Source organism: Tursiops truncatus, chromosome 1 (assembly GCF_011762595.2).
Source record: "Tursiops truncatus isolate mTurTru1 chromosome 1, mTurTru1.mat.Y, whole genome shotgun sequence".
NCBI classification, from domain to species: Eukaryota; Metazoa; Chordata; class Mammalia; order Artiodactyla; family Delphinidae; genus Tursiops; species Tursiops truncatus.
The window spans coordinates 72,171,643-72,195,795 of NC_047034.1; the positions used below are offsets into that span (position 1 = coordinate 72,171,643).

The following is a 24,153-nucleotide window of genomic DNA, read 5'->3' on the forward strand; positions in this document are numbered from 1 at the left end:
GGGAAAGAACAACACTGCACCGCGTCCCGTCCCTCCCGCCCGCCCGGGGCCCGGAATCCCGCTCTCCACCGCCTGAAGCCGGACCAGCCCGAGAACCCGGGACGCGCTGGGGAGTTAGGTTCACCTTGGAGGCCAGAGAGACTTGGCGCCCGGAAGAGGGTGAAGGGGGTGGTAAGGGTGGGGGGAGAAGGGGAGAAGGGGAGACCGCGATATCCCGGAAGGCCGCTTTCAGACGCCGGGGCGTTGCGCGCGCTTGCTCTTTAAATACTCAGGCTGCGCGGCGCGGAGCCGTCGCCATGGTGACGCGTGTCCCAGCAACCGAACTGAATGGCTATTGCTTGGCAACGCCAGGGGTTGAAGTTTTGGGGCCGCCCACCTAGATACTCGCCCTTTCTCTAGCCGGCGGGTAGGGGTGCTTCCCCGCCTCCGGCCCGCGCTCGGGCGCGATGACGTAAACGCCCTCCGGCCCCGAGCCCGCCCCCGGGTCTGGCTGCCGCACAGTGCCGCGCCAAGCCGGCGGAGTCGCGCGCGTCTGGGATCTGTGGTCCCTCTCCTCTTTCCCGGCTTCCCTGCAATCCCGCCGCACCGAAGTGTTCTTAAAATTAATTTCTCAATCTGTTTTCTTTGGGGCTAAGAATTGTTTCCTAATGAGGACGTAATTGCTTCTGTCGGTCTAGACCGCAACCCAGGACCTCCGGATGGGACTCGATAAGCTCCATGTGCGCCGTTGTGGCCCCAAGTACTCCTTGGTCCCACATGTTTCTGCCCTTCAGAATATCACTTGGTCTTCCCAAATCATGCGCGCTCACAAACGGTTTTGCACCACCCCCATCACCTTGTGCCCACCGGCCCCAAATACCACTATGCTCCGCAAAGGATAGTTCCGTGCCCCTAAATACCATTCTGTCGCCCCACCTATTCTCTGCCTCATAAATACGTAACTAATCTGTCCCATTCTCCCTCCCACATTCCGCTGCCCTCGCCAAATACCTCGGTGCCCCTTCCGTGTTAACTCTGGATCCCACCCACTTAGCGCCATTTCCTCCAGACACCGCCCCCACGCGCCTGAGTCCCCTGCTAAAGCTCCCAGCCCCTCCGTCGATGGTACAGCGTGTTCCTCCCCTTCTTGTGCAAGCCACTGCTTCTTCCGGCCCGGGCCTGCCCTCCCCAGCCTCTCTCTAACCCCACTTAGTCAGCGCCACCCAACCTCCTCTCCCCGGACGAGGCAGCCCCTCAGCCCGCTCGGGCAGGCCCGGTGAGGCTCCCGGTGACCGCTAGAGGGCAGGAGAGCCCAGCCAGCAAGCCGCCGCTACAAGGTGGAGGACTGGGAAAGCAAAGACCCTAGCGTTCGGCCGAACCCAGATTTCATATTTCTTTAAGTGGAAATTTCTTCCCCCGCCCCCTTCTCGGGAGAAAGTCAAAGAAGGAACTCAGGCTGCTGGAAAGGCCGGCAGGGGCCGGGACTGTGGGTTTCAGGGTAGAACCGTGTGTGGAACGGGACAGGAAGCGGTTAGAAGAGTGGGGCTATTCCGGGAAGTAGTGGGAGGGGAGGGGGTCCAAAACTAGCACCTAGTTTACAGATTATGGAGCCTTCCCCTTCCTTCTCAGCCCCCAGAGTGGGACTCCAAGGGACCCAGGGAGAATGGGGCAATGGTGCGGGGGACCTGAGGATGAGCTTCCCGGCCTTGCCGTGCAGGACTTTGACCTAGCCCACTTTCTCTGTTACTTTTCTCACCTTGTCTGTTGTCCTGAGGCTAAAATAGGACCATGGGGACCCAGGTCAGGTTCCAGACTCCCTCCACCGCCTTCTGGAGCCAGGGAGTGGTTGGTGAAAGGGGGAGGCCAGTTGGAAAACAAACAGGTTGTCAGAGGGTTGAGTGATTGGAGCCCACTTACCCTATTTGAGGGGCCAGGAATGGTTGGGGAGGAAGAGGAAGAGGAAAAGGTAGGAGGTAGGGAAAGGGGGAGGAGGCGGAGCTTTGTCACCTGTCACCTGCTCTGGCTGAGCCTAGGGCGGGCATGGGGGGGGGACCGGTATAAAGCAGCAGGCGCCTGTGCCTGCTCCACCACACGCGCACTGCCTGCCTGAGTCTGTTCTGCCCCCTCCCCACCACTTGGCCACCACCATGACACCGGACATCCAGGCCCCTTTCTTCTTCCTGCTGCTGCTATTCCTTACAGGTGAGGGGCGCAAGGTGGGGAGGGGGTCTTCCCAGCCTTTCTGTGGGTTTTGCTTCCTGGGAGATGGCATCCAAGAGGCAGAAGTTGCAGACAGGGGTGGCCCAGTCTGTGCCAGAATAAAGAATAAAGGAGTGAGGCCAAGGACAGGCTGAGAAGAGACAGCCCCCCAGGAGAGTGGGTGCCAGGGGCAGGCGAACGTGCTGAAAAGAAGGCTGGAGGGGGTGGGGGTGGAGTCAGGAGAGGTAAATCTTAGGAGTGGAGAAACCCGACAAGCCAGGAGCAGACAGGTATGGGAAGAAGGAGGGAGGCTGCCAGCAGGGAGGGAGGAGGAGGGCCGACCTAGGGGCCACTCCCCAAATCCTCCTGGCATTACGTCTTCAGATGCCAGAGAATGTATTTTCTCCTTGTGCTGATTTGTCCCCCAACCCAACTCTGTAACCTCAACTTCTGACAGCTGCCACCAACCCTACACTAACAATCTTTCTTACAGTCTCTGATACGACCAAAAGCAGAAGTCCACGGGCTTTGAGTGACCGAAGCTCTGCCTCAGGCTCGACTGCCCCCACCAGCCCTGCCTCAGGCTCGACTGCCCCCACCAGCCCTGCCTCAGGCTCGACTGCCCCTCCGACCCCCGGTGGTACCTCACCCCGGGCCACCAGTGGCGACTCACCTCCGACCACCAGCCCTGCCTCAGGCTCGACTGCCCCTCCGACCCACAGTGGTACCTCACCCCGGGCCACCAGTGGCGCCTCACCTCCGACCACCAGCCCTGCCTCAACCTCTGCTGCCCCCACCAGCCCTGCCTCAGGCTTGACTGCCCCTCCGATCCCCAGTGGTACCTCACCCCGGGCCACCAGTGGTGCTTCACCTCCGACCACCAGCCCTGCCTCAGGCTCGGCTGCCCCCACCAGCCCTGCCTCAGGCTCGGCTGCCCCCACCAGCCCTGCCTCAGGCTTGACTGCCCCTCCGATCCCCAGTGGTACCTCACCCCGGGCCACCAGTGGCGCCTCACCTCCGACCACCAGCCCTGCCTCAGGCTCGGCTGCCCCCACCAGCCCTGCCTCAGGCTCGGCTGCCCCCACCAGCCCTGCCTCAGGCTCGACTGCCCCTCCGACCCACGGTGGTACCTCACCCCGGGCCACCAGTGGCGCCTCACCTCCGACCACCAGCCCTGCCTCAGGCTCGACTGCCCCCACCAGCCCTGCCTCAGGCTCGACGGCCCCGCCGACCCACAGTGGTACCTCACCCCGGGCCACCAGTGGCGACTCACCTCCAACCACCAGCCCTGCCTCAGGCTCGGCTGCCCCCACCAGCCCTGCCTCAGGCTCAACTGCCCCTCCGATCCCCAGTGGTACCTCACCCCGGGCCACCAGTGGCGCCTCACCTCCGACCACCAGCCCTGCCTCAGGCTCGGCTGCCCCCACCAGCCCTGCCTCAGGCTCGACTGCCCTCACCAGCCCTGCCTCAACCTCTGCTGCCCCTCCGATCCCCAGTGATACCTCACCCCGGGCCACCAGTGGCGACTCACCTCCGACCACCAGCCCTGCCTCAGGCTCGGCTGCCCCCACCAGCCCTGCCTCAGGCTCGACTGCCCCCACCAGCCCTGCCTCAGGCTCGACTGCCCCCACCAGCCCTGCCTCAACCTCTGCTGCCCCTCCGATCCCCAGTGGTACCTCACCCCGGGCCACCAGTGGCGACTCACCTCCGACCACCAGCCCTGCCTCAGGCTCGGCTGCCCCCACCAGCCCTGCCTCAACCTCTGCTGCCCCCACCAGCCCTGCCTCAGGCTCAACTGCCCCTCCGATCTCCAGTGGTACCTCACCCTGGGCCACCAGTGGCGACTCACCTCCGACCACCAGCCCTGCCTCAGGCTCGGCTGCCCCCACCAGCCCTGCCTCAACCTCTGCTGCCCCCACCAGCCCTGCCTCAGGCTCAACTGCCCCTCCGATCTCCAGTGGTACCTCACCCTGGGCCACCAGTGGCGACTCACCTCCGACCACCAGCCCTGCCTCAGGCTCGGCTGCCCCCACCAGCCCTGCCTCAGGCTCGACTGCCCCCACCAGCCCTGCCTCAGGCTCAACTGCCCCTCCGATCTCCAGTGGTACCTCACCCTGGGCCACCAGTGGCGACTCACCTCCGACCACCAGCCCTGCCTCAGGCTCGGCTGCCCCCACCAGCCCTGCCTCAGGCTCGACTGCCCCCACCAGCCCTGCCTCAGGCTCGACTGCCCCTCCGACCCACAGTGGTACCTCACCCCGGGCCACCAGTGGCAACTCACCTCCGACCACCAGCCCTGCCTCAAGTTCAGTTGTCATTACAGCACATGAGGGCACCTCTTCCAAGATTACCATGACCCAAGCCAGCAAGGGCACTCCATCCTCAGTTCCCAGCTCTTATACTCCCACCATTTCTGCCAGCCACATTACCAGGACAACCGCCAGCAGCACTAACCAGAGCACAGTACCTCCCTATGCTCCCACCTCCTCCAGTAATAAGACTTCTCAGCAGTTGCCTATTAGGGTCTCCCTGTTCTTCCTGTCTTTTCGCATTACGAACCTCCAGTTTAACTCTTCCCTGGAAAATCCCAGCACCAGCTACTACCAGAAGCTGCAGAGAATCATTTCTGTATTGGTGAGTAGCTGCCTTTCCTCCACTGTGCTCCCCCGAAGCAGCCTTCAGAACTCTTTGAAGACCTTGCATCAAAACTTAGTCCTTTCCCTCTCACCCCAGTTTGTGCAGACTTATAAACAAGAGGATTTTCTGGGCCTCTCAGATATCGAGTTCAGGTACAGTTCTGGGTGTGGACTCTATGTGGGATGGGTGGATGTTGTCTTGACTGTGGGGAGGGGCTGGTGCGCTTGTGGTTGTGGGGGGTGGGGGGTGTGCTGACCCAGAAGCTGGGACCCACAGTTGAGTTGCCTGTTTCTCTCTGACCAGGCCAGGATCTGTGGTGGTAAAATTAACCTTGGTCTTCCGAGAGGGGACCACTGCCCACGACGTGGAGAGACAGTTTGGTCAGCTTGCAGCAGCAGCAGTCAAATGTAACCTGACCATCAGTGGAGTTAGCGGTGAGATCACCTCCCCAGCTGCCAGCCAGCACCACACTGCCCGGGACCCTGTCTCTCTCCAGCATCTAGATTCCTGCTTTTCCTCTTGGCACTCATAAGGGGAGGGTCACCTCCTTTGAGAGACTGCTCTGACCTTTGCTTTTCCTTTTAGTGTGTGATGCATCATTTCCTTCCTCTGCCCAGTCTGGGTCTGGGGTGCCTGGCTGGGGCATTGCCCTTCTGGTACTGGTCTGTGTTCTGGTTGCCCTGGCCATCATTTATCTCATTGCCCTGGTAAGTGCTCAGTCCCCAGCCCTGACCACAGTTCCTCTGCTAGAAGGAACCCCCATGCCCCCCATTACCTCCTATCTCCCCAGGTTGTGTGTCAGTGCAGACAAAAGAACGATGGGCAGCTGGACCTCTTTCCAATCCAAGATGCCTACCATCCTATGAGCGAGTACCCCACCTACCACACCCATGGGCGCTATGTGCCCCCTGGCAGTACCAAACGGAGCCCCTTTGAGGAGGTGAGGATGGCGGAGGGAGGCAGAGGCTTTGGCTGGCAGGGATTCTGAAAGAGTGCTGGGAAGCCCAAAGAACTTAGAAGAGGTGAGAGTGACAGTAGGCAGTGAGGGCCTGACAAGGCTGGGGTTGTGGAGGTCAGGTGAGTTCTGGGGGAAAGGCCTTGGGAAGAGACCATGGAAGAAGGGGGACCTCAGTAGGGGGTGCCCCCACTACCAGCACTCCCAGAAGAGCATTCACTGCTCCGCTGAACTGGTGCCGGGGCTGTTCACTGGGATGCCCAGAGGCGAAATGAGTGGGGCACTGCGCCCAGGGGAGCCCTTCATGGAAGGAGCACCTGTGCCCCAGCTTGTCTCCTAAGAATGGAGGGTAGATTGAGACAGGCTAGTGGGGAGGAGGGGTCTCTGAATTGGGGAAGAAGTCTCACCAAGCCAGGTGAGCCTGGGTGCCGGGTGAGGGGGAGGTTCTTGGGAATCTCCGGAGAAGCACAGACCCCTCCTCCCTCTTTCTTCCTTTCTCTCCAGGACCTAGTAAATAATTACTTGGCCACCTGGGGCTGGAAAGCCACTCCAAGTGGGGGAGGGGAGAGGAGTTTCCTTTTCTTGACCCCATTTTCCCTCCCCCTGGGGACTTCCTTCTTCCAGTTTTACAGACACACACACACCTCCTTGGGCTGGAGGAGCAGAGAATGGAGGGAAAAGGGGGCAGGAGGGGAAAGCAGGGGGAGCTGATGAGAGCCAAGGGGAGGGAGGGAAGGGGAGCTCGAGGAGGAGTGGCCCTGTTTACAGTCACCTGGCTGCCGGTGGTGACCTGCAGGTGCTCTCTCCAAATTAACCCTTTGAGAGCTAGTCAGGCGCCTGGACCATTCACCCCAGCCACGGGGTGCCATCCAGGGGCCTTGGGGAGGAAGCTTCTCCCAGGAAAGCTTCTGCCCCTCACCCTGGATCCCTTCTCCCCCTACCTAGGTTTCTGCAGGCAACGGTGGCAGCACTCTCTCTTACGCGAACCTGGCAGCCACTTCCGCCAACTTGTAGGGGCACGTTGCCTGCTGAGCATCCAGCCAGCGCCAACTGCCTCCCTGGGTTTCTTCACTGCTGCAGCCCCCGCCTTGCCCCCAACTCTGTTCTGGGCTGGTGAGCTGGGCGTTCAGGCGGGCTGCCCACAGTCTCCCTCACCTATCTTAGCCCTGGCGAAGCCCATCCGAGCCCCTGGGGACAAGCCTGAGGCAGTGGCTCCCAGGAGGACTGGCCCAGACAGCTCAGAGATGGGAGTGGGAACCTGAACATGGCTGAATAAAACTCGGGCCTCCTCTGCGCTGACCGCCGACTTTTTTTTTTTTTTTTTTTGCGGTACGCGGGCCTCTCACTGTTGTGGCCTCTCCCGTTGTGGAGCACAGGCTCTGGACGCGCAGGCTCAGCGGCCATGGCTCACGGGTCCAGCCGCTCCGCGGCATGTGGGATCTTCCCGGACCGGGGCACGAACCCGTGTCCCCTGCATCGGCAGGCGGACTCTTAACCACTGCACCACCAGGGAAGCCCAACCGCCACGCCAACTTTTGATCTGTCTTCCGTGACCTGTTGATAGAGGGGCTGTCAAAATGTCTGTGAGGGGGTCTGGAAGAGACCTTGGGAAAGGAGAGGGAGGAAAGAAGGCCAGAGTGAGCGGGGTTCACTTGAGAAGTAGGTGACATCGGGGCGCAGGAGTGCTTGGTGGAAGAACTCGAGTCACCTGTCACCTCTCCTGCATGGTTGGCGGCGCAAGAGGAAGGAGGAAACGAAACCCAGCGGCTCCATCGGCCAGCGTGACCCGGCTCCGCCCGCACGCCCGCCAGTGGCTCTCCCTTTTCCTCGGGCCTGGTTTTCACTCCCGCGCCCTCCTCTCCCCTGGGCGCGGTGCCCCCAGGCGGCTCTATTCTTAGCTGTCCGGGTGTGAAGTAAGTCCTCGGGCGGCGATAACAGCTGCAGAGTCAACAGGGCCACGATAAAGCTCCATGTAATATCCGGGGACTGGCACCGGACCCGGGCCCCTCCCTGGCCGCCCCGCCCGTCTCTGGCTCTGGGGTTGGCTACCCAGCACCCCGGGAATGGGGAAGTCGTTCTGGTTCCCCGATCCCTTTGGGCCCAGGTACGGGGCCCGCCCCCTCAATCGCATTCCCACAGAGCCTGGCGCCGCCGCCCGGACGCCCCGTCGCGGTGCTGACGCAAACAGCCACCGGAGCGAGGCGCCCCCTGGCGGCCACGATTGGCTCGGGCCTGGGCTGGGTACAGGTGTGGCAGAAGGCGGGGAAGCGACGGGCTTGGGGACCTCCTTCCCTCATGCGCCAGGTCCACCGTGCACCCCTGCTCTGAGTTATAGCAGGGAACCCTCGATTCCCCCCCCCCCACGCCCCGCCCCGCCTGCCACGTCCAACACAGAAACTAAGAGGAATGGGCTCAGGGAAGGCAAAGACATCACAGGAAGGCCTGGCATCACAGTTTATTGTTTATAAACCATGAAAATAACAGCTGTTGCTTGACATAGGCCTAGCAGTGCTCACCGCAGGGGGAGGCAACAGCGGGCACCAGAGGCCTTGCCAGGCCCAACCCAATGGGGACACTCAACCTCAGCTGGCTCCCCAAGGGAGACTTGGCACGTTGGCGTGGGTGCAGGACAGGTAAAGCATGCAAGAGGGAGTTAAGAGGCATGCGGCTGGGGGTACAGGGACCCAAATAAATAAAGCAGGATGATAGGGTCCCTTTCCCCTCACCAGGGAGTGCCTGGGCAGTGTCCAGCCAAAAAGCCTGCACGCCCCAAAGCTGTAGTTCAGCATGGATGAGTCAGGGAGCTTGGCAGGGCAGAGGGCAGAGCTGGGGAGCATGCCCAGTGTTCCAGGTGCCTTCCCTCCCAATCAGCCTGGGGAGGAGCACAGGGCAGGGATGGGGAAGGGGCTGTCTCCATGACTCGGGTAAGATGCCAAGGGCAGGTCACGGGGCAGACATGGGAGTGGGAGCCTGGATTAACAGGCAGTGGAGAGAATGGGGGACATCCAGAGAGGCGAGCAGAGAAGAGTCCCTTGGTCAAGAGAAGGCCCTGGGAAGACACAGACATAGGGGAAGGGACAGGACCACATGGCAGGAAGAGTTTGAGGGAGAAGCTTCGGGAGGAATAACCCAGCTTCAGGAGGCTTGGAAGGCCAGGGCCCAGGAGAGGCCCGGAAGGGTCAGTCCAGCTTGGCAAAGCCCCCAATGGTGACCTTCCTCTCGGGCTTAGTGCCCACGGGCTCCTGTAGCTGTACTGCACCACCCCCAATAAAACAAAAGGCAGGGCACACAGGTCCCGAGCAGTCCAGGGGGCACTCCAGGAGCCCTCGGAAGGACACAGCATCCAGGAAGGAAACCCGACCCCGCTCGTAGTCCAGGCAGATGCCCAGGCGGGGCGGCAGGGGCACTGTGCAGCTGGCCGCCGGGCCATCCCTCCCTGTCAGCCCTGCATTTGAGCTGGCCCCAGCCCCCAGCAGGATCTTGCCCATGCCAATGGTTAGGAAAGCGAAGGGTGGCGACGCCTCCACTGTGGCATCCTCGGCACCGCTGTCATGCCCACTGTCCGGGTCGTACCTGCAGGGGTGGGCGTTGGGTAGGAGGACGTTGGGGGGTGGAGTGTGTGGGGGAGGGGGTACCAGAGGGCTGAGATGTTGGAAGGATGGAATGTTGGGGAGCAAGTGGTTCAAAGGATTCATCTGGGGTGCTTCCTTGGTGGCACAGTGGTTAAGGATCTGCCTGCCAATGCAGGGGACACGGGTTTGAGCCCTGGTCTGGGAGGATCCCACATGCCGTGGAGCAACTAAGCCCGTGCGCCACAACTACTGAAGCCCGCGCCGCCTAGATCCCGTGCTCCGCAACAACAGAAGCCACCGCAGTGAGAAGGCCCGCGCACCGCAACGAAGAGTAGCCCCCAGCTCGACGCAACTAGAGAAAGCCCACGCAGCAGTGAAGACCCAACGCAGCCAAAAATGAAAAAAATGAAAAAATAAATAGAAAAAAAAGGATTGATTCTGGGCATTGAGAAGAAAACATGTTGAAGAGACAGGGGTTAGAATATAGGGCTGGGGGTTTGGTTTGGTAGGAAAGGGGTGTTGAAAGGAAAGCACATTGGTCAGAGAGGTGGGGGGAGGAGAAGAAAGACAGGGTATTGCTAAAGCACATTGAAGAAATGCAGAGCTTCCAACACAGGAAGGTGGTGAGGAAATGGTGCTGGGATGTCATGCCGAGAGAGCATTTTGAGGGTTAGAGAATCTTGGAAGGATGAAGGGTTAGTGACTAAGGTACTGGGGAGAGGGGGAGAGCAGAGAAAGGAAGCTGGGAAGGTGGATGTTGGGAGAGAGATGAGGGCGGATCGGTGCCTTAGATGAAGGATGTTAGAGGAATGCAGGGTTTTGGGGACCATAGGGTTAAGAGGGAATTGGTGTCGAAAAGAAGGCATTTTAAAGAAATGGGGTACTGGGGGATAGAGTGCTGGGGAGGAAGGGGTCAGGGAGAAAAGTATGTGTGGGTGGGTGTTAAACAGGATGTTGTGGATGAGACGATATGGAGATGGAAAGTTGAAGGGAAGAATTTTAGGATGTTGAGAAAAGATGTGGGTGAAGGAGGTACTGGAGGGAAAAGGCTTTGTGGAGAAAGGATGTTGGAAATGGGGTGTTAGGGAGAAAGGACACGGAGACTTGGAGAGATGGTGTTTTAGCCTGAGTGACAGATGGAGGGAAGTAGAGATGGCTCCCTTTATTGTCCCTTTCCCCAGCCACTCCGAATATCAGTCCACAAAGCTCTTTCACTGAGCCCACATTTCTCCAGACCACAGCCACCCCCACAGCCTGGCTCTTATTACTTCCTCCTAATCTCCACCCAGCTCCATCCCAGCAAGTGTGTCCTCCCTTTGCACACCCCCGGCCCGTCCCCAGCTCCCCCACCCAGGTCCCCAAACCCCCATCCCTTCCAGAGAGGCCTGACCTGGGGCTGATCACATCGGGGGCACCCTGGAAGCTTTCCTGAAGCTTGCTCTCCAGCCCGACGCCCACCTTCACCAAGTAGGAGGCTGGGTCTACGGCGCAGGCCCAGTAGCTGCGGCCCTGGGTCACAGCCACATCGCCCAGGACCACATCCACGCTCAGGTGGCAGCCCGTCAGTAGCCGCTCAGCAGCCAGCAGCAGGGGCAGCCCTGGAACACTCCGCACCGCTCGCTGGTCCTTGCTGATGGCCAGCCGCTCTCGGCTTGTGCCCCAGCGGCCGTCGAGGAAGAAGTGCAGGACTGGAGTTGGGGAGGGTTGAGACAGAAGGAAGGACTTCAGGGACAAACACTGGCACTGGGGGGACCTTGAGGTGTTAGCACAAGACACTGGGAGATTTCAGAACATGGAACGAGTTGCCAAGGGATGGGCAGGGGGCTCTGGGGAACAGGGCCTGGAGAACTGGAATGGGGAGCATAGGAAAAAAGAAGGGGCATCCCATCCCAAGTGGGCATGGGACCACAGGAAGAGTTTTAGTGATGATTAGTGGGCACAGAAATCAGTCTCCCAGACCCAGCTGACTCGCTATGCTGCCTCCCACCCCTTTCCCATGGCTGCGCCATGGAGGGTCCCCACTGCTGTCCATTCCACCTGGTGACATCCCACCACCATCCACCTGCACTTTCCAGCCCGCACTCTGGTGCTCTTACCTGGCTCTTACACTTAACCCCTAACTCTTCTGCCCCCTACTTGGGTGGCGATGCTTCTCTATCATGCCTACACCCCGGAGTCCCCACTATTTTCTGGAGAGTCACATTACCAACATTTATTGAGCCCTTACCATGAGCCAAAAACTCAGCTAAGCCCTTACACGTTATCATCTCACTTAATTCTCACAACAACCTTATGAGATAAGTATTGTTACTATCCCTACAGAAGAGGAACTTGAAGTTCAGGGAGGGTGAATAACTCGCGTAAAGAGAGGCAGAGCTGGGATTTGAACTCAGGCAGTCTCGCTTCAGAGCTAGTGAGAGTGATGCACTGGGTTATGCCATCTCCCCGGGGCCCACCCAGCACCAGCTGTCAGTGCCTGGGTCCCAAGTGTACCCTGTGCCCACTCACCGGGCGCTGGGGGCGTGTGCAGGTGCACATCTTCACTGTACTCGCCGTAGCCGGCCTTGTTGCAGCCACGGACACGCAGCACGTACACAGAGCCTGTGTCAGGGTTCTCAAGCAGGGCGCTGGTGCCCCTCACCTCTTCCCGCCGCTGCCAGCGGGTGGGGCCCGGCTGGGCCGGCACATCCGTGCGCCGGAACTCAATGGTGTAGTGCCAGGCAGGTGGTGAGTGGGGGGGCAGCCGCCAGCACAGGAAGATCTGGTCGTAGGCAAAGGTGCGCTGGGTGTCAATGACCGGAGCCTCGGGCACTGTTGGAAGAGACAGCGGGGGTCAGTCAGGGCCTGGCCGCGGGCCTGGCATGGAGGGCGAGCAGGAAAAGGGAAAGCAGCGGGAGCCGGGGGGGTGAGTGTGAGTGAGAGGGATCTGCAGGAGACACCTGTCTGGGCCCCGGGCAGGGATGGGCAGGGCAGAGCCCATGGGAGAAGGAGAGACAGGAGGCCTGAGGCCAGTCCCGGTCTGCCACTCCTTTGCTCTGGCCTTATGCCAGTCACGTCCCCTTTCTGGGCCTCAGTTTCCTCCTCTGTCAAATGAGGGTATGAGATCACATGGTGTCCCTTCTTTCTACGACCCTTTTAATTCTATGAATAAAGAGGAGCCCCGGGGAAAGGCAGGCAACGGCCACTGAAGCCCAGGCAAGAGGGCACTGAACAGGAAGGAGGGAACCGAGTGGGAGGGAGATAGAGGCAAGAGTCAGCAAGACAGAAAATAGGGGACAACAGAGGGCAAGCAAAAGCTTGATGGCAGGGGACAAGGTCGGGGGGAAGAGAAGGAAAGTCTAGAGGGCAAAGGTCAGAAGGACAAAAGGTCAGAAAGGCAAGGATTAAGAAAGGAAGGCGTAAGAGAGACAGAGGGCACTGGTCAGGGGAGAGGAAGGCAGGGATGGGGTCTGGTCAGGGCAGGAAAGAGAAGGAAGCCATGAGTGGGTAGCCGGGCTGTGTGGGAGTGGCAGGGCAGGGCAGGGGGCCTGGTGGGGGGCAGGACCCCTGGGGCAGGGCCGCTGACTTGCCTGGGGTGCTCCGGAGCAGAGTCCGCGGTGGCCACAGCCTACAAACAAAGAGAGGGAGAAGCGGCGCTGAGCGCGGTGGGACGGTGTGCTTAGGTGGGGTGGGCTAGGTGGGCAGGGCGGCTGGCCAGGCCAGGCAGGAGACTGGGGAGTTCCCCGGCGGGCGTTGCCCCCCGGGCCCGCTGCTGGGGAGGAAGGGAGGAAGGCTCTAACTGGGCACGGGGCCTGGCCATCTCCTCACCTCGCAGGAAGTTAAGCTCTGTCAGCAGCTTCATCTCACGCCCCACGTCCAGCTGGCAATGGCGGAAGGAGGAGCTGGCAGCTGGCCGGAACATCTGGAGGGCCTCCGTAGCTCGGGCAATCCTGGGACGGGGGCAGGCCAGGGTCAGGCACTGCCATCTGGGCAGCCACCTCTCCCCTTGATTCTGCCTCGCCTGCCCCTAGAGCCTTGGTATCTGCTGGGGCCTTCTTCCCTGTCCATTCGGGCAAACTGCTATCAGTGTGGCCTGGTGAAAATCCTCAGGACCCAGCTCTCCATCAGGCAGTGCTCTCGACATTGCCTTATGCATGGACTACACCCACGACTGCCCCTACCCCGCAGGAGGCCGTGCCCCTGAGTACCTGTTGTGCAGCTGTTTGGCTGCTTGCACAAAGCAAGGCTGGTCTGTTTCCTTAAGCACCTCCTGAGCGTAGCCCACCAGACCTGAGCCATCCAGCAGGCTCCGGTGCTCCTGGATCTGGGCGCTGAGACGGGCCAGCCGCTCCTGCTGGCACTCCTCAATGGCCTGAAGCAGCGATGCCCGCCTCTCCTCCAGCACAGCCCCCAGCCCCCGCACCAGCTGGGACACCTCCTCCTTGGCCTGCTGACCACTCACCTGCCCAGAGAGCAACACTTACTATCTTCTTCTTGAAGGCAGCACCTGCACTAGACTCCTGGGGCACCATGCCATGGCTAGGATCACAAAGGATCTGGGGAAATCCTACCTACCCATTCTAATAGGGCCAGGTTCATGGCTCCAAAGGCTCCTGTACACCCAGATGGGCTCAACGCCTGACCATTTGTGCTAACCTTGCGGGATGCCCACACCATAATCAATCCTGATCCCTTAAGGACTCCCTCAGATAAGAGGCCATGACTATGCGAACGTCCATCTGTACTGTACTAACATCTTCCAGCATCTGTGCCATCCTTATCGCCCATCCCCATATCAGCTGATTCAAGCAATCTGGCAAAAGGTATCAGAGCCATCGCCTCACCCTCCTGGTCCAGGGCTGTGCAGCATCCTCAGCAGGCAGCTGAGCCTGAGGGCATCTGAGCTCCATCCCTGGGGCTTGCTCTCCCTCTCCTGGGTGATAGACACCCTGTCTCCACTGTAGCCTTGGGTACCACCTGGCCTGGGGCACTGTTGTTCCTGATGACCTGGTTTAACCAGAACCTCGACATATCCACGGACCCTACATGGGCTTCCTGAGCTTGCAACCAGGTGATCGGGCTGTGCGCATCCACACCCCCTTCCTGCTCCCACCCCCAGGCAGGGCCCAGGGCCCACCTCCACGCCCTCCCTCACCTCAGTGTGCCTCACGGTCTCCTCCAGCTCACAGATCTGGGTCTGTACTGTGTCCTGGTTTCCCAGGATGTATGTCAGGCTCTTTGTCAGCTTGTCCTGAGGGGGAAGAAAGAGGTGGGCATCACACCCGGCTCCAAAGAAGCCAGCAGTTCAGAGGAGGTGTGAGAGGGTGTGAGTGTGGGTCAGCACTGGGGCAGAGTGAGGCGGGGTCCTCACCTTGAGGGCCTGGTAGGCGCTGAGCACAGGTGTGATCTTGTGGCCGCTGTGGGTGCGTCGCACACGGCAAAGTTGGCATACCAGTCGTTGGCAGGTCTTGCAGTAGTGGGTCACCTCTTCTTTGTGATCTGGGCACATCAGGCCCTAGGGGCAGAAAGAGCAATGAGACAGTCAGCCAGTGGTGTGTGTAAGGGTGCTGACCTACCACAGAGCAGTTTGGTGCCCTCCCTCTGCTGGCCCAATGTGGGTGGAGAGGAGTTCAGCTGGTGGTGCTCCATGGTGCCACCTGGTGGTACACCCTGGCATCAAGGAGAGCCTTTCCTGCAAGCTCCAGGCATTAGCCTTGCTTCTCCCTTCATTTACCTCACGGAAATGTGTGGTAATAACAAGAATGATGGTAATCTTAGCCTTGTGCTTAATAATTAGCCTTGGCCATCTTGTTTACTGCTGTAGCCCCAACGCCTAGAATAGCACCAGGCACACAGGTGCCTGATAAATATTTGTTCAATGAATGAATGCATAACAGACCGGTTTAGTGTATAAGTAACCTTCACAAACATTATCTCAGTGATCCTTTCAACAACCCTGCAAGCACAGATATTGCAGGGCAGATATTATAATCCTCATTCAGCAGATGAGATGGAGGCTCAAAGACGTTCAAAGATTTGTCCAGTGCCCTTCTGTTACAGAAAAAGGAGCTCGGCAATGGCAACTCCCTGGCTGTCTCCTTTTGGAAGCCCACAGTGCTGGGCACGCCCTCCCACCAAGCACCACCATGCCCCTCCCTTCCCAGGCCCCGCAAGGGCTGGCTCACCTTGGGGCGGAAGGAGAGGGTGGGCAGGGTGGGCTCATGTTGGGCCTTCTGGGTGCCCCAGGGGTGGAAGAGCTTGAAGCATTCGTTGCAGAAGGTGGCGCGGCACTCAGTGCAGCCCTTGGTGGCCTCTAGTGGCGGGGGCTTGCACAGCTGGCACAGGATGGCGCCACCCACACTCACACTCTGGCGGTACCGCTCCACCACACGCTCCAGGGTCAGGTTCCGGAACAGCCCTGCCAAGCCCCGCTCCCCCAGCTCCACATCGCCCTGGCAGGCTGGGCACGGAAACATGATCACCTGAGGGTGCAGAGCACCTCGCTTCCGCCCGGGGTATGTCCCAAAGCCTGTGGATGGGCCGGGAAGTAGGGAGGTGAAAATTATAGCTGGCTCAGAGTGGGGGAAGTCTTTTCAATTAAAAAATTAATTTCTATTGTGCCAGAGCGCAGCTCTCGTTAGAGCCTGGTTGGGCAGTATCTCCACCCCCTGAAAAACAGACAAATGCCCTTGGCCAGTGATGGACCCCTTCCATCTTCCTGATGGACATGCCAGCATCCCCACCCCCCACCCCACAGGTGCCAGCCCCACCTGACTTAAGCAGTCGGTCCAAGCGGTCTGGCTTGGGGAGAGTTCTGCGGGAGAGGCGGGGACTTCGGGTAGAAGGGGTGGAGGCAGGAGAGGTGGGCTCAGAGCTGGGGTCCCCACCATGGCCTACGTAGCCCTGCTGGCCCAGCACCTCCCGGGCACAGGCCTGGCATACATTGTGGGTACAGGGCAGCACCAGTGGCTGCTTGTACATCTCTTGACACACTGGGCACAGCAGTTCCTTCTCCATGTTCTTCATGCTCGTCTGTGGAGGGACCAGGAGGTTGGATCAGAGCTTGGACACCTGGGCATATCTCAACAGCCCCTCAACTGCCCCTTAAAGACCTAAAGGGTCTCAGGAATGGACAAGACAAGTACAAGGGACCAGACAAGCTATGGATTTTCCCCAGCACAAGCTTTGGCCTGGTTCACAGGCCTTCTCAGCTCCCTGTCTCTTGCTTCTGTTTCACTCCTGCAGAGCTACAGACCTGAGGAGGAGGGACGGTTGGAGCTCGGGTCACCCCAGCCTCAAGCCCCACCTCCTTCACTGTCCCAGTCCCAGCCGGACCTGCAGCCCCTCTCACCTGGCGTTTGCCCCTATCCGCCCATATCCGGGCCACCGGCCCCAGGCACATCTCTCAAGGATACAGCCCATTCAGCAGCTCGGTGCGGACCCCCGCCCGCTTCTCTGGCACTCCCCTGCCCCCCCTCCCCCGCGTGACTCCTCCCTAAAGCCAGGCTCTCTCCATCCTCCTGCTCACCCAGTCTGTCCTCCTGCCGCGGCTCCAGCCTGCAGCCGCCCTCGGCTCCATTCCCCATCACTAACCCATCCGGCTCCTCCTAACCCATTCCCTTTTGCCCCCCACCATCCGGCCCTCCAGCTCCCTTCCCCGGCGTAACCCGGCCTGCCGCAACCCCCTCCCCAAGCAAGGGGGAAAGGAGCGCCCCGCCTACTTGCCCCCTCCCCACCGGAAGTACCCCTCCCTTTTTTGGTGGCGGGGGTCCTCAAGCTATGCCCCACCCCCACACCTCACCTTGGTCCCTCTCTTCGCAGCCATCCCGGTCAGGGGCGCAGCTGACACAAAGGAGGGAGGGACACGGAGGGAGGGGGAAGGAAGTGGTTGGGGGGAGCAAAGCTGGCACCGCCCCTGGGAGAGCCGGGCCCGGGTTGCCATGACAACCGAAGGCTCAGAGGCAGCCCTGAGTGGGGGTGCAGTGGGGTGGGGTCTTGCGGAGGGGCTCAAATTGGGAACTGCACCGTGGGGCGGCCCTTTCCTCGCCCCCCCACCTGTCCTCAGTTTTCTTGGAATATATCCAAGCTCACTCACGCCCCCTCCTCATAGCATAGCCCCGTTGCCCTGCAGCCCCAGCCCCGGTGCACGGCTGGAGGCTACCCCAAGCCACCCGCTGCGTCCGGGTAGCTACATGTTCCTCACACCCCAGCGGATGGACGCCTTCACGGCATTCACCTCCCGGCTGCCCCCGGGATTACCCTCTCATACCTGCATCCCGACCCTCCCAGTCCTTTCTGCCATCACCCGCCCCCTGTCTACATCCCAGCATCTTGCGGGACCCCCACCTGTTCGAGGTCCCGGCTTGCCCGGGACCCCTATTCTCCCCCTCCCCTTCCCCTCGACCCCACCTTAACTCACACTGATGCGGACCAGTGCATCCATGATGGAAGTGAAGGCCTGCATATCCTCACCCTCAGCCATGGCCCTACCATGCCCGCCCGCCCCCGTGTGCCCGATCCCGGCTGCGGCTGCGAACCCCGAGCTTAATGCAGGAGCCCGGTGGGGATGTGGGGAGGGGTGGGGTGAGATGTCACTGCGCATGCTCGAGGGACCAGCCTCGAGCGGCGCTGGTCGAGGTAGGAGGTGGGAAATAGTTTTTCCCACGTGGTTCTCAGAAGGCTGTCGGGTCGGGGTGGGGTGGGGGGTGGGGTGGGGTTGGCTGGGTAACATGGAATCGTATTTGAGGGGGAGCCATTTCTTATGTTCGAATTCTTCATTGGCTTCTAATCTTACATAAAGCAGAAGGATAGTTTCAGAGAAAGATGGGCTCCAGCATGCAAGGACTAGATTTTGGTTTGGGCAAGAGTCCAGGGGAGATATCAAGGCAATGATCATGGGGCAGGTGGTCTTGAGGAACAGGCACTAAAGCTGACATAACTGACAAAGAAGACAGAAGTGGGCTAGAGGCTATAGTCCATGGGCACAGTGACTTGAAGAGTTAAGTGCAGCTTGCACTGAGAGGCAGCAGATGCTCTGGGTGCGGGGAAGGGCGGGGGACGAGGGTGGTGGCCAAGGACGCTCTTGGACGCAATATTTCCTCCCTTCAGGAAGAGGGCGCTGCATTCAGGCGCCGAGAGGGAGAAAGAGGAAGACGTGGGGGAGAAGCAAGTCCACGTCGGGGGCTGACGCATGCGCACAGCCAACCGTGCCCGGTTCGGCTCTCCTCTTGTACAGAGGCGCGGATTGGACCCGAGGGCAGGGCATGATGGGTAACAGGACCAGCGGGGTCCCCCACCGGGCGGACTAGTAGGGGGTCGGATTTGGGCGGGTCAGCTTTCGCGGTCCTCTCCCCGCAGAACTGACGTGTCCTGGGTTCCAGACGACGGGCATTTCCCACGGGGCTGGAGAGTTCGGGGCGTCCGGGACTGAGGAATTCTTGGGGGTTGCCACGGGGTGTGGGGAGTTGGGGAGGGTGGCTGCAGTCCCGGGAGTGCTTGCAGGTGGTTGGGCCCTCGAGTTCCCGGACCTGCCGAATCTGCCTGCGGCTCCTGGAGGGAGGGCTGGGCCTGACTCTGCGTGTCTCCTCCACTCCAGTGGTGGGTACAGGCACCTCGCTGGCGCTCTCCTCCCTCCTGTCCCTGCTGCTCTTCGCCGGGATGCAGATGTACAGCCGCCAGCTGGCCTCCACCGAGTGGCTCACCATCCAGGGCGGCCTGCTTGGTTCCGGCCTTTTCGTCTTCTCTCTCACTGTATCCGTTTTGCGGGGGAGCGGGCAGAGGTGTTTGAGGGTAGGAAGGGTGGTGGGCCACTCAGGCTTGTACCCTTCCCATTAGCCAAACATCTCTGCCCCCATTGCACGTCCTACTCCTTAACTCCCTCAACCCAGGCCTTCAATAATCTGGAGAATCTTGTCTTTGGCAAAGGATTCCAAGCAAAGATCTTCCCCGAGAGTAAGTGAAAATTGGGGGTTGAGTATTTGAACTCTCTCCAGTAACCTCCCCCAACACGGTACTGAATTTCCAGGTGCTTAATCAGTAAAGGTTTTTTAGGAGGAAAAAATATGTGTATTAAGACTGTCTGGAGACAGATGATGGTTTTTGGAAGCGGCACTTTATCTAGCTCGCGGAACTGGAGCTGGAAGAGAGGGCCTCTGAAAGCAAGAAACTCAGGTTACTTCCTGGCCAGTTCCCAGGGAAGGTTTGAGGGGAACAGGCAGGTTTGGGCCTGTAATGAATACATCCAAGAAGGGATGTTCTTTGTTTCCACCAGAAAAAGAAGAAGAAGGGCCAAATCAGTTGAGGGGTTCCGAGGTGAAATTGACCCAATATTAGTGAATTCTGTTTGAGATGATTGTGAAGAGCCTAAGTGTTAGATACACCAGCTTTCTGTGTCAGCAGGAATCCTGACCAAATTAGAGTCACTGTCAGATTGTTTTCCTTTTGAAACGGTTCTAATCAAGAATTGATGATTCAGTTATTTATGGAGAATTAAGTTCAGAAAGCCAATTAGGCGTCCAGGCCAGATCACCTAAGGGATGCCACATGCCCCAAATGGACAGCAGACGCCACCTCTTGTGACGCCTTCACCTGGTAGAACAAAGACCTGTCACTGTGGCCCTCGTTTCTTTGTCCCCCTTATGTTTTGCTCTTTCCACCTAGGCTTCCGGAGGTCCTTTCGTACAGCAGCTTCAGAACTTCTCTTTGTTAGATTTTATTTCTAAGTGTATTGTCTTCATTTGCTTCTGAAAGAAACCTTTGTAGTGGGGCAAGCTATTAGGCCCTCTTCAGCTGCCCTGCCCTCCCCAGCTGGGCAGGTGGGATTGCCCTTGCTATCTGCCCTCCCACCTTCTCTCTAGTCCTACTCTAGATGTCTTGAGACCCTTTTCTGTCCCCATGGGTGTGTGTACCCAGACACTCTGCTCTCCAACTTATGTCCAGGAACTGAGGCCCTCGACTTCCATAACTAGCCAGCCAGGTTAATGAATTGATCCCCATTGTCTGGCTTCTGTTGCGAAGGCCTTGACTCTCTTCCTCAAATGGGAGCAAGCCTTGCCCTTCAGATTCTGCTGTCACCTTTCCTTTTCCTTTTTATTGGAGGGAATCCAGGATAGAGAAGTTAAGTGATATTTGGGGCAGAGCTGGTAATGAGCATGCATCTCCTACCTCCGTGTCCTGGGCGTCAGTAAGGCCATCTGAGGTCCTCCTGCTGTTGTCATGCCCTTCCCCTCGAAGCAGTTCCCCCAGGATTCAGAGGGCCCCAGATTTCTTCTAGACTCCACATATGAATGCCTGGTGTTTCCATTCTGACCACCCTCCTTGTCCCCTCTTGCTTCCCCAGTTCTCCTCTGCCTCCTGTTGGCTCTCTTTGCATCTGGCCTCATCCACCGAGTCTGTGTCACCACCTGGTAAGTGCCTGACAGCTGAGTAAGTGGTGTAGCATCCTGTCCTTTGGCACCCGATCCTCCTGTGATGGTTCCAGACTTCCCCATACGTCCCTCCCACTCTGTTCTTCCTCTGTCCCCTTCCCCATTTTCCTAAACCTGATCCTGGATTCTTTCCCTCATGCTGGTATCTGTCTGCTCTAGGAGGCACCAGGCTGGCAGCATGCCCACTGATACCATGACCTTTCTCTTTCACCCTGTAGCTTCATCTTCTCCATGGTTGGTCTGTACTACATCAACAAGATCTCTTCCACTCTGTACCAGGCAACAGCTCCAGTCCTCACACCAGCCAAGGTGACGGGCAAGGGCAAAAAGAGAAACTGACCCTAAATGTTTAATAAAGTTGATTCTTTGTAGCTCTGTAAGCTGTGATATGCTGTGGGCCTCTCCTGCCCATCGCTGCATGGGTGTGCAGAATGTTGGGGCAGATGGGTACTTGCTGTTTTCAGACCTTGAGGATGGTGGGGTTTCCTTCCTCCAAGGTTCATTTTTACCAAATATTTATTGAGTGCCATCAGTGCCAGGCACTGGAGTGGCATATACTTGTGTGAGAGTCTCACGGAAGAAAAGTGCGTGAATGGGCGGCAGTCTTGCCCTTTGGGAAAAGGGGTAAAGACTGCAGTGCAGGAATGCCTGCCCCTCGGAACTGGAATAGATCTTGGAACAGAGGAGTAAGGGAGGGAAAGGCCCCTCACCCCTGCACCTCCCCATGGAGTTCCATTTAACCTGTGAGGGCTTCGTTACTCTAGCTCCCCACCCTGAGCAAATGAGCCCCCTGCCCCTTCTGCTCCAGGTCTGCAGGTGGGAATTCCCTACTGATGTTGCCCTCCTGGACCCATCTGTTCTTCAGCATGGATGTCTGCCCGTGTTTAGAAAGACTCCCAGGTTGATCACTGTCCCTATCCTCTTTGGTCTGTGCCTTCATTTTTTCTCCTCTGTCTCATAGCCAAGGAATTAAGAAACTTCCTAAGTTTTAGCAAAGTGTTGAATACATAAAACGATAGGAACAAGGCCACCAACCTTGGAGCCAGCCTTAATGGAAGTGAGGGATGTGACTTCTCAGGTCCTGCTCTGTCCATGCTCTGCCATGAGGAGTGCCTCTCTGTCCAGAGTGTCTGTCCTTTGGGGCACCTAGGCACCGTCCCTCTTGCTGGGTGGTGTGGGCTTTAGGGTGCTTACCGTGCCTTGGTCAGCTTTGTATTCTCCACAGTGCCTGATAATGGGCAGTGAGGACTGGTGGGTTGGTTGAATGAAAGAACCTGTCCTCCTAGAACAGAAAATCCTGTACATGGGATGTGGCTGAGTTTGGGAATGAGACCCAGTGAAGATGAAGAAGTGAGTCAAAGGAGTTCTGGTCAAGAATTAGAGGCCCCCGCCCTGAAACCCCCATTTGTAGCCGGACTCCCTCCCGGACCCTTTCTTCTGTATGCCTAGGCTGAGGGAGAGCTATGCAGTTTACCCACATTGCCTGCAGAGGGCGCCACGAGCTCACATCTTCCTCCAGGAGACTCGCACTACTCCCCTGCCTGTTGGCCCTGAGGGCTGGGAGGGTTGCTGCTGGGTCTCAGGGTTCTTGCTGAGTCTCTCCGGTGGAAACCAGCTCTTGGAGGACCCGAAAGACTGGCCCATTCGGAAGGGCTGAAGCCTGAATCGAGTCTTCTTGCTCTTCCAGTCTGGGAATGGAAGCAAAGAGAGTTCAGTGGAGACCAGAGCCTTCCTGAGGGGGAATGGTAGCTCTAGGCTCCAACTTACCTGGTGATGGTTGGGGGGTTACCGTATGTGGGACCCTTGGGGAGAGGAAAGGTTGTCCAAAATGGGTCCTGGACCTCCGGGGAGGCTGGGTTAGTTCTAGGTCTCGCTTTGTCAAACCTAGACTTCCTCCTGACCTGGAGTGGGAGCAGTGGGCAGAGGGCCAGGCCCCAGCCCAGGTGAGCATAGACACAGCTGGGGGATCTGGCCACCTCAGGGCACCATGCCTTCCATGATAAGAGCTTGTGTGGGGCCAGGTTAGGGGAGGACAGGGGAGAGCCTGAGCAGGTGCCAGGACAATGTCAAGGGATCTGGGCACCTGCTGCCACCCACTACGTAGGCATCAGGGACAGTATGTGGCCAGGAATAATGACCCCCTGCTCAGGGAATGGGTGCCTTTACCAGGCAGGTTGGTGCTGAACCTCAGCTCTCTACCCAGCCTATCCCTGGGGTGCCTAGCTGCCGGCTGCCTCCACCTGACCTAGCAATTAACCCTGGAAAGGGTATCCCAGACACCAAACACCATCATTAATTAAGGGGGGGGCTTCCCTGGTGGCGTAGTCTTTGGGAGTCCGCCTGCCTATGCAGGGGACACGGGTTCGTGCCCCGGTCCGGGAGGATCCCACATGCCGCGGAGCGGCTGGGCCCGTGAGCCATGGCCGCTGAGCCTGCGCATCCGGAGCCTGTGCTCCGCGGCGGGAGAGGCCATGGCAGTGAGAGGTCAGCGTACTGCAAAAAAAAAAAAAAAAAAGTAAGGGGGCGTGAGGCCATCATGGCTTCTGGAGACCCGAAGGTGAGAAGGGCAAAGGTGTAACCTCTTGGCCCCGGGACGCCTGGGTCTCTGCACCACCCCGGGGGCTGGAGGCCTAGGGGAGAGATGGGCGGTCCGCCCCTGGAGGCCAGAGGGAAGCCAGGTGTTTCCTCCTGCTCCCTCACACGTGGCCCTGACACCCGCCAGCGCCCGCTGCCTGCTCCGGAAACAGGAGTAAATAATACAGCGGGAGGGAGCCTTGGATACTAGTGGGGGGTGCTGGCGGGAGAGGGCTCCTGACCCAGAGGTGCGCTTCTTGGGGCAGAAGGTGATGCCACCTAAAAAGACGGTGGTGGGAAGGTGAGATGAGGGGGCTCCCCTGCCCGGGCAGAGGCTGGACTCCTTTCGGGCTGGCACTGACTTGAGGGGATGCCTGGCATTTAGGGCATGCCAGAAGGTGGGGGGGGCAGGGCAGACAGGGAGGGGGAGTCTACGCCAGGCCTTGGCTCCAGCCCTTTCCGGACCTTATTGTCCTTGGTGAGAACAGGACGCTGTCCCGTTCCCACTGCCCGGCCCCCCAGCTCTGCTCCCCAGGGGCTCGGGAAGGATGTTGGGAAACAAGAGAAGCCAGAGATTGGTAGAGACAGAGATGCTGAGAGACACAGAGACAGATACAAAGGGGAAAGTTTCAGTCAAAAGCAAGTATTGAAGTTCATTGTGAGCTTGAGCCAGCGCTGAGCGCTATGGGAACCGTGAACGAATGGGAAGCTGGAGGCCCTGCCCTCAGGGACCTCTGGACTGGCCTGCCGTGCGCACACTCCTCCTTGACTTAGGGTTACTCACAGAGCCACCTCCTAAGCAGACAATAGGCAGAACCCCTGTGCGTGCACA

At 59.1% G+C, this 24,153-nt stretch overlaps 3 protein-coding genes across 8 annotated transcripts; 2 read left to right on the plus strand and 1 right to left on the minus strand.

The window, feature by feature from the left end:
* Positions 1-217: 217 nt before the first annotated feature.
* On the plus strand, positions 218-7,064 carry MUC1 (mucin 1, cell surface associated). Of its 4 annotated transcripts, XM_033857572.2 has the most exons (7): positions 218-2,181; positions 2,672-4,812; positions 4,912-4,967; positions 5,119-5,249; positions 5,401-5,522; positions 5,606-5,755; positions 6,716-7,064. In XM_033857572.2, the coding sequence occupies exons 1-7, from the start codon at positions 2,127-2,129 to the stop codon at positions 6,782-6,784; spliced, it is 2,724 nt and encodes a 907-aa protein (XP_033713463.1). In that variant the 5' UTR covers positions 218-2,126; the 3' UTR covers positions 6,785-7,064. The 4 variants fall into 4 exon arrangements, 2 of the variants coding, with proteins under 2 accessions (XP_033713463.1, XP_033713468.1); XM_033857577.2 differs by lacking the exon at positions 5,401-5,522; XR_012332693.1 differs by lacking the exons at positions 5,401-5,522; positions 6,716-7,064 and having other exon boundaries at positions 4,892-4,967; positions 5,606-5,727.
* Positions 7,065-8,210: 1,146 nt separating this feature from the next.
* TRIM46 (tripartite motif containing 46) lies at positions 8,211-17,904 on the minus strand. Of its 3 annotated transcripts, none has more exons than XM_033857663.2 (10): positions 17,741-17,894; positions 16,092-16,353; positions 15,507-15,850; positions 14,693-14,836; positions 14,477-14,572; positions 13,530-13,783; positions 13,150-13,271; positions 11,851-12,153; positions 10,733-11,030; positions 8,211-9,343 (listed from the first exon to the last, which is right to left on the minus strand). In XM_033857663.2, exons 1-10 carry the CDS (start codon positions 17,801-17,803, stop codon positions 8,950-8,952), a joined length of 2,280 nt encoding a protein of 759 aa, XP_033713554.1. In that variant the 5' UTR covers positions 17,804-17,894; the 3' UTR covers positions 8,211-8,949. The 3 variants fall into 3 exon arrangements, with proteins under 3 accessions (XP_033713554.1, XP_073662827.1, XP_073662830.1); XM_073806726.1 differs by lacking the exon at positions 17,741-17,894 and adding an exon at positions 17,123-17,605; XM_073806729.1 differs by lacking the exon at positions 10,733-11,030 and having other exon boundaries at positions 9,121-9,343; positions 17,741-17,904.
* Positions 17,905-18,496: 592 nt separating this feature from the next.
* KRTCAP2 (keratinocyte associated protein 2) lies at positions 18,497-21,118 on the plus strand. The gene is given in 6 exon segments (XM_033857676.2): positions 18,497-18,546; positions 18,548-18,591; positions 18,917-19,071; positions 19,209-19,272; positions 20,660-20,726; positions 20,966-21,118. Coding segments are annotated over 6 exon segments (486 nt in total). The 5' UTR covers positions 18,497-18,511; the 3' UTR covers positions 21,087-21,118.
* The last annotated feature ends 3,035 nt before the right edge of the window (positions 21,119-24,153 follow it).